Below are 7,955 nucleotides of genomic sequence, written 5' to 3' on the forward strand. Positions count from 1 at the left end.
TTCTCAGAAATATCTTGGTTTTCGTACTTTATGAGGTCGTTAGGAAGTCATTTTCTATCTTATCTCATAAATTGTTGTTTTGTTGTTTATTGTTGGTAATTAAAATCGCTTCGCTGTAATTATTGTCAATAGTTGGTAATTAGCAATAATTTGTCTTTCTGAAGTATAGCACTTTATTATTTTTTATTTATTAATTATTCATTAATACGAACAAATACCTTAGATCTGATTTTTAATACAGGTAGAGGGCAGCTCTGGTTTGTGTTGGTACAGGGATAAGTATGCAGAGAGATTTGGTCAGTGAGGTCCTTGTGCGTCTAGCAGAAGGAATTCCACCTCCAGACATGCAGATAGGGCAGGGGCGCACATTGGGGGTACAGATTGGGGCCTGACGTCTGACTCGGCTCGCTGCAGGACGGCACGCTGTTCGATGGCCGGCCGATCGAGTCGCTGTCGCTGATCGACGCGGTGATGCCCGACGTGGTGCAGACGCGCCAGCAGGCTTACCGGGACAAGCTGGCCCAGCAGCAGGCCGCCGCCGCGCCCGCGCCACCCACCACCAACATGCAGGCCAACGCCAAGAACGGAGAGAACACGGCCAACGGCGAGGAGAACGGAGCGCACACCCTAGCCAGTAAGTCTGGGAGGCCAGGACTCCTGCTGGGCTGCTGGCCAGAGCGTAGGCTACAGATAGCCAATCACAGGTGGAGTGCACATGATGCACATGTACAGTACGCTTGTTGTGGACATCTGGTAGTAATGTAATAGTAATAAACATTTTCAGATCAAGAGGTCTTAAGTTGATATTTCTGTCACCAAAATGCTGAGTAATTGTTCAGTAGTGATGTGTCTGTATTCTGTATTGTGCTGAGTAAGGGATAAGTAGTAGAAAGCCATGAATTTACACATTCTGTATACTTTATCCTTATGAGAATAAATGCATTTAAATGTTTTTCTGATATGAAAATATATATGTTATTATTATGAAAATAGGTTAGGATTTAAACAATAGTTGCCTTACAGTATTGTAGAAGACATTGTCTTGGAAATACACATGTTGTTAAAAAAAGGTCCTAAAAATCAACATAATTTCAGGTATAAAATCTGTTTTCTTGTGGTAAAGACAAACAAATATATCTTATTACATGGCAATCCATTTAGTAGGGAGTCTATTCATCCATTATGTAGTGCACACTGTGTAGTACTCTGCATTAGACAAAATACCCTGGCAAATGCCTGCTAATTGCATTTAGATGGCTAAATATAAAGATCCATGTATATTGACATTTTTAGATAAGGTTATAGTGGCTGAATGCTGGTACTTACAGTATGTGCAGCTGAATTAGGAGCACACTGAAATAAGATGTTGGTGTGGAGGTGACAGCAGGCTAATAGTATCTTGTGTGAATGTGTTGTCACGTGGGCTTTTCTAGGGCAGTGCTTGCTGTGGCCACTGATGCAGACAGACTGCTATATTAAGGTGTGCTGTCCTTACATGGCCTCTAACTGTGTGTTTTTTCCCTTCTGTGTGTGTGTGTGTGTGTGTGTGTGTGTGTGTGTGTGTGTGTGTGTGTGTGTGTGTGTGTGTGTGTGTGTGTGTGTGTGTGTGTGTGTGTGTGTGGATGTCAACCCAGATAATCATGCTGATATGATGGAAGTGGATGGGGATGTGGAGATCCCTCAGAACAAGGCCATGGTGCTGCGTGGTCATGAGTCCGAAGTGTTCATCTGCGCCTGGAACCCCGTCAGCGACTTGCTGGCCTCAGGGTGAGGAGCAACCCCCCACTACCCCAGCTCCACCCTCTGTCTCCATCCTCTCTGCCTCCGACACCTCTCCAGGGAACAGTCTTTGCCCATTTCACTTTCTCTCCCCTCCCTCCCCCTCCTCTGCTCGTGTTTATTTTTAGCATCAGTGCTGAGAGGATATTGCACTTTTATTCTGCCTTCCTCTGTCGTATTTCATTTCTGATGCTGGTCTTCAGTTATTGGATGCTTGAAGGTGTGTGTTTGCTGACTTCCTCTTTTTCTCCCCCTCTCTCTCCCTCTCTCTCTCTCTCTCTCTCTCTCTCTCTCTCCTTGTCCTTGTGCAGGTCTGGGGACTCGACGGCGCGCATCTGGAACCTGAGTGAGAACAGCACCAGTAGCTCCACTCAGCTGGTGCTGCGCCACTGCATACGGGAGGGCGGCCAGGACGTGCCCAGCAACAAAGACGTCACGTCGTTAGACTGGAACGTAAGTCCATCTGCCTCTTCACCTCTCCATCTGCCCTCCTGCTCACTTTCCAAATGAATATCGATGGCTCACTATTGTCAGAGGAATACCTTTGACTTTTGTTCAGCAAGGTGACTACTGAAGCCGCGTGAATTCTGATAGAACTGAAGAGCATGGCCAGTGCAATGCAAAGGCAGTGTTTTGATTCCAAATGAAATGCCTCTCATCTCTCTCTGACAGAGTGAGGGTACACTACTAGCAACTGGCTCCTATGATGGATTCGCAAGGATATGGACAAAAGATGGTGAGACACATTCTCTTTTCCCTCCATTCTGTTTTTCCTCTGTCGTGAAGGCTGCTATGTTTTGTGGTGAAGGCTGCTATGTTTTCTAAAGAAGAGTACACACTCCTCCCTGCTCCTCATATGGCCTGCCCTCTCACTCTGTCCCAGGTAACCTCGCCAGTACTTTAGGTCAACACAAAGGTCCTATTTTTGCATTGAAGTGGAACAAGAAAGGAAACTTCATCCTTAGCGCGGGAGTTGATAAAGTAAGAGTTCTGATCTTCCATTGTTTCACATTTGTTCTGTTTTTGACTGTTGGCTCTTGATTTGAATGAAATGATATGGGTTCCTGACTCTGTGTGTGTGTGTCTGTGTGTGTGTGTGTGTGTGTGTGTGTGTGTGTGTGTGTGTGTGTGGAGTGAAAAAAAGTGTTTCCTTATTCATATTGTGTGCTGTACCCCCCTCTAGACTACAATCATCTGGGACGCCCATACAGGGGAAGCCAAGCAGCAGTTCCCTTTCCATTCAGGTAGACCCTCATCCTCTTACTCCCACTGCGTTACTCATACGCTTATGGTATCAAAACAACTCACCATGCAGTATACATGCGCAATAGCTCACATAGAAATGTTATTACAGGCGCTGTAATCTCAGCCAGTGTTTGCACAAGTTATAGGCCTAATGCACATTGAAGATTCCTGTTTAGATTATTTGCACGGTTGGCTTGCTGAGGCTACCCTGAGCACTTGGCAGTGCTGTGCTGCCTCTCTGGCCTGTCTGCGGTGGTAATCTAAATGTGGCCCTCCACCTGCTCTCTCCTCTCCCTCCACAGCGCCTGCCCTGGACGTGGACTGGCAGAGCAACAACACGTTCGCCTCCTGCAGCACGGACATGTGCATCCACGTCTGTAAGCTTGGACAGGACAGGCCCATCAAGACATTCCAAGGACACACAGTAAGTCCTGTCCCCAAGCAAAAAATGCTAGCCTAGGTCTAATACTGTGTGTGTATGAGTGTGTGTGTGTGTGTGTGTGTGTGTGTGTGTGTGTGTGTGTGTGTGTGTGTGTGTGTGTGTGTGTGTGTGTGTGCTTGTGAGTATCTGTTTACCATTGTGTGTGTGCGCCATGTTAGGACTGTGTGTGTTTGTGTGTGTGTGTGTGTTGCCATGTGTGTGAAGTGTACTAAAATGGATTTGTGGTGTGCGTGCGTGTGTGTCTGGCAGCCTCGTAGTAGGAGTGTGTCTGTGCTCTTGCCAGCTCTGCTCATCCCTCTCCCTGCTTCCCTCCTTTCCAGAATGAAGTAAATGCTATCAAATGGGATCCAACTGGCAATCTGCTGGCATCGTGTTCAGACGACATGACCTTAAAGGTTAGATTCACACTTTAATGGGCTTTGTTTGTGTTTTATAGCTTGATAGCAACCAGCTAATTTTTGAATATAGAGAATATGGGAATTCTGAGCTGGATTTTGTTGCTCAAAAATTTAATACTCGTTTCCTATTTGGGTTTTCTGGCATTGATGTGAACTTGTTTTCCATTCTCCCCAGATTTGGAGTATGAAACAAGATACCTGTGTCCATGACTTACAAGCTCACAGCAAAGAGATCTACACTATCAAGTGGAGTCCAACAGGCCCTGGCACCAACAACCCCAATGCCAATCTAATGCTCGCCAGGTATGTTTTAATCAATCATGCTTCAGTCTGGAGTTCCATTCCCTTCCAAGATTCCATTTCAGACTCCACTCAGTTCGTGGTGATGCCATAAAATACATTGCATAGCTTTATCTCCTGTTACACACATCACAATAACGACATTACATAACAAACTTGGACAGTGTTAATTATTGGCAATTGACATACTTAAACAAGAGACTTTGTAACACACTACAGCTGTAACAAAGCTGATTGTTAGAGAGAATTGAGGGCATTCCATGTCCAGTTCTTGAGACCCAGCTCTGTCTGACCGTGTCCCTGTCCCTGTGTGTATGGGCAGTGCGTCGTTCGACTCGACTGTGCGGCTCTGGGACGTGGACAGAGGGATCTGCATCCACACGCTAACCAAACACCAGGAGCCCGTCTACAGTGTGGCCTTCAGCCCAGACGGCAGACACCTGGCCAGTGGCTCCTTCGACAAGTGTGTTCATATCTGGAACACACAGGTAAGATCACCAGCAGAGCGTGGCTAGCCAGCATTAGCTTCTGCCATCTGGAGTAGACCAAGCTATTGCTCTTTTTTGTTTAAAGGTGCTCTGAGCGATGCTGGGTAATGTCACTTCTGTTGACTTTCAAACAAAACAGAGAGCTAGCTCACTACTTCCTCCCCCTCCCTCCCGTGCAATTGAAACTCTCCTAAACGCGCATCTCATCTGTGATTTGCTGGAACATTTTGTTATGTTTTTATGGGCTAGGTTTGCCCAGGTTGTTTTTGTTGCCGTTTTTGGACCCTGGCTGTCCATAGAGATCACGTTTTTTTACAGTGTATTGAGGACACAGACAGCTAGCGGTTGGTTAGGTGATGTTTGCAGCAGGGTTTCCGACATTGGCCGGAAAAAAAATGAAATGTCCGACAAAATTAAATCTCTCCGGTCAAATTGTCCGATTGAAATTGGCTAATAATCCCAACGCAATTTGAATTTGAGAATAAGCCTTAAAATGTAAGCCTATATTAAAGCAATACGTCCTCTGGCTATGTTTTTAAATGTACCGTTTGAAAGCTATTAAACAACACGCATAGCCTATGCTGCATTTCAAATAGGAAGCGCTTGCTTAAAACGCCCATGTTAAACAACGAACAAATGAGTGAGGCGGTTCAAACATGGCCAGGCCCAGGCAGACTAGCCTTAAAAGTTTTTTCAGAGGCCAGACGCGATGGATGATGATAAATTGGTAACGTCTGAAGCCTCAGATGTCCGGTCAACTCCACCACCACCAGAAGTGTCGAGCGTATCTGTCGGAATCATGACGTTGGAAGTGGAGTTGCAGGGTTGCGGCCGCTCCAAGACACTAATTCTCCGTGTACACTGGACATGCAACTGTGTTCTGTACCCAAAGCGTACAGTAGGCCTATGCTTTCTCTGTCTATGATCTGCAGGGTTAGAGCCTCCTCGACGAGGAGATTGCTGGTCTGCGGATAATTTCCGGCACAATTAAACGGTATCATTGAACCGCGGACCAAAAGAAAAAGAAACTAAACATTTCCCAGAATAGGAAACATTTCTTAATTTATTGTTATCAAATAAAGAGGCATAGCCTTAGGGGGTAGTGGTGTGAGCGCTCATTCGTGCAAGTTAAACAGTGGAACCACTGGCGATAACGTGGGTAGCAGCAACAAACAACGTAGCCTTTTTAAAACAATGAACGAAGCGGACTCTTGCTGTCCATGAAAACATACATACTGGCTAGATCTTGTTAGGCATGTTTACGTAAGTTAGGCTAATGAACATGTTGCATTCTATTCAGCCTGATTATGTCATTCCTTAAGTTACATAGCCTGTCTCCAGTTTTCCTCAACTTGACTAATTAAGAAGCGATAATAGGATATTTGACCGGCATATCATCAAAATGTCCGGAAAACGAAACCTCCAGCACCATTTTTTTTCTAGCGGAAACTCTGGTTTGCAGTAAGTGACATAAAAATGTTTTAGCCTAAAAAACACGTGGCATCGCTTAGAGCACCTTTAAAAGTGCATCATCTTTAAACTGATCCAACAGATTTGTACTGAACACTGTTGTATGCTGTCTTGTGTCTACAGACTGGTGCTTTAGTCCATAGCTACAGGGGAACAGGGGGCATCTTTGAAGTTTGCTGGAATGCAGCAGGAGACAAAGTGGGTGCAAGTGCGTCGGATGGATCCGTAAGTAGTTTTACTACAGTATTTACCTTTTTAATAATGACTGGTGGAGTGCCTAGAGCAGGTGTTCACTTCTCCAATAAGACACATAACACATCTCCAGTATACTGTAACACAGCTGCTACTCCCCTCCCCTTACGCAAACACACACATTCACTGTGCACTGCCATATTGGTTAGGTCAGAATCCACTAAATGTCCTTTAATCATCTCTTTAACCTTTAACCTTTCACATTCAAATAATGGCACTGACTTGGGTCCAAGTGTGTTTTACTTTGAATCGGATAAACTGCTGTAAAGATATGTGATGAACACAGATATACAGAGATTTCTTGCTGTATAGGTACCGGTATTTATATTTTTTGACCAGTACATACTGCACATATAAGCACAATATACTGTATTATAAACACATTAACATGAGATGACAAAGGACATGTAAAATGACACAGTGTATTAAATATTGACATCATGATCATGGTACAGTATAAAAGTAGGAATATTGTATGACATGCCAGTCCAATAAATGTATGTGTAACCCCACAGTGAGGGCTCGGCTCTCTCCTACACAGTCTATGCATTTCTCCTTTTACTGTAACACACTAATGAACTCCGGACTGTTCTGATGACGTCATCTCTTTCTCCTGCAGGTTTGTGTATTAGATCTGCGGAAATAGCGCTGCTTGTTGGAAGCCATGGACCGACTATGAATGTGTACATAGCCAAAATGACTGTCCCTGCCCCATGTACTGCTACAGTCCCTGTTGAACCATGGCCAGCCACTACAAAAATAAACAAACAACAAGCACCCTGACCCTGCAGACGAAGAGGAAAACGATGTGATTCCAACCAGAGACATGAAAGGGACTTTTGTGAGACAAATGGAGGACTAAACATTAAAAAGAAGAAAAAAAAGGACCCATATATGTACCAAAATTTGGAAGATATTTTACTATTCGTTCTTCAAAAAACAATCTCATCAAAATAAAAGAAAGGATTTTAATCTTTGTTGGTAGTTCAGTTTTGCGTGTGCAGACATATGGGCTTCCGCATGCGGAGGCAAGCGTTTGGTTTCCCTATTACAGCAGAACAGTTCTTTAGGTCCCAGCTGCATGACATGGAACACTCATCTTTCTACATTTCTTTCTAAATTGCTTCTGTTTGATTTTTTTTTAAACCCAGAATACAGTTATTTAAAAAAAAAAATGCAAGCAAGTCGTTGGTACTGTACATTTTGTGGTTCAATAACAGTATGGGGACTTCAAGAAAAATCTGTTTTATTTTTTCTTTAGTCTTCAGGTGTAGTTTTTAATGCTATGATTTAACTGATACCTAAATGCAGTAGTTTTTTTCCCCAAAGGAGACATTGATTCTGCTGAATTGAGATGACTATAATATGGACACACACAAGTAAAGGATGCTTTGTGCATCAAATTGCTTTAAAACCATCTGTTATGATGGTTAGTTTGTGCACTATTGATGGAGCAACAAACGTGGTAGTACTTTCTGGACAAGGCCAACTGCTGTAGCTGTGCTTTGAAAGTTTCCTTCAGTAGTTAGATGAGCCGACACAGTAATATTACCCTGACTGACAAGACAGGCTGAGATGCTT

The 7,955-nt window shown here is 44.0% G+C and overlaps 1 protein-coding gene across 1 annotated transcript in view; it reads left to right on the plus strand.

Annotated features, from left to right (window-relative positions):
• tbl1xr1a (TBL1X/Y related 1a) overlaps positions 1–7,351 on the plus strand; it is a 44,563-nt gene extending 37,212 nt beyond the window's left edge. Inside the window, exons 6-17 of the mRNA XM_076277892.1 lie at positions 415–634; positions 1,635–1,767; positions 2,091–2,232; positions 2,452–2,515; positions 2,663–2,760; positions 2,963–3,023; positions 3,327–3,448; positions 3,787–3,861; positions 4,040–4,167; positions 4,487–4,652; positions 6,246–6,347; positions 6,994–7,351. Coding sequence (XP_076134007.1) covers positions 415–634; positions 1,635–1,767; positions 2,091–2,232; positions 2,452–2,515; positions 2,663–2,760; positions 2,963–3,023; positions 3,327–3,448; positions 3,787–3,861; positions 4,040–4,167; positions 4,487–4,652; positions 6,246–6,347; positions 6,994–7,020 — 1,338 coding nt within the window. The 3' untranslated portion in view covers positions 7,021–7,351. The remainder of the gene's footprint in view (positions 1–414; positions 635–1,634; positions 1,768–2,090; positions 2,233–2,451; positions 2,516–2,662; positions 2,761–2,962; positions 3,024–3,326; positions 3,449–3,786; positions 3,862–4,039; positions 4,168–4,486; positions 4,653–6,245; positions 6,348–6,993) is intronic.
• The last annotated feature ends 604 nt before the right edge of the window (positions 7,352–7,955 follow it).

Source organism: Alosa pseudoharengus, unplaced genomic scaffold (genome assembly GCF_046254945.1).
Source record: "Alosa pseudoharengus isolate Yale_2024_CS ecotype anadromous, Long Island Sound unplaced genomic scaffold, YU_APseudo_1.1 YU_APseudo_1.1_scf_11, whole genome shotgun sequence".
NCBI lineage: Eukaryota > Metazoa > Chordata > Actinopteri > Clupeiformes > Clupeidae > Alosa > Alosa pseudoharengus.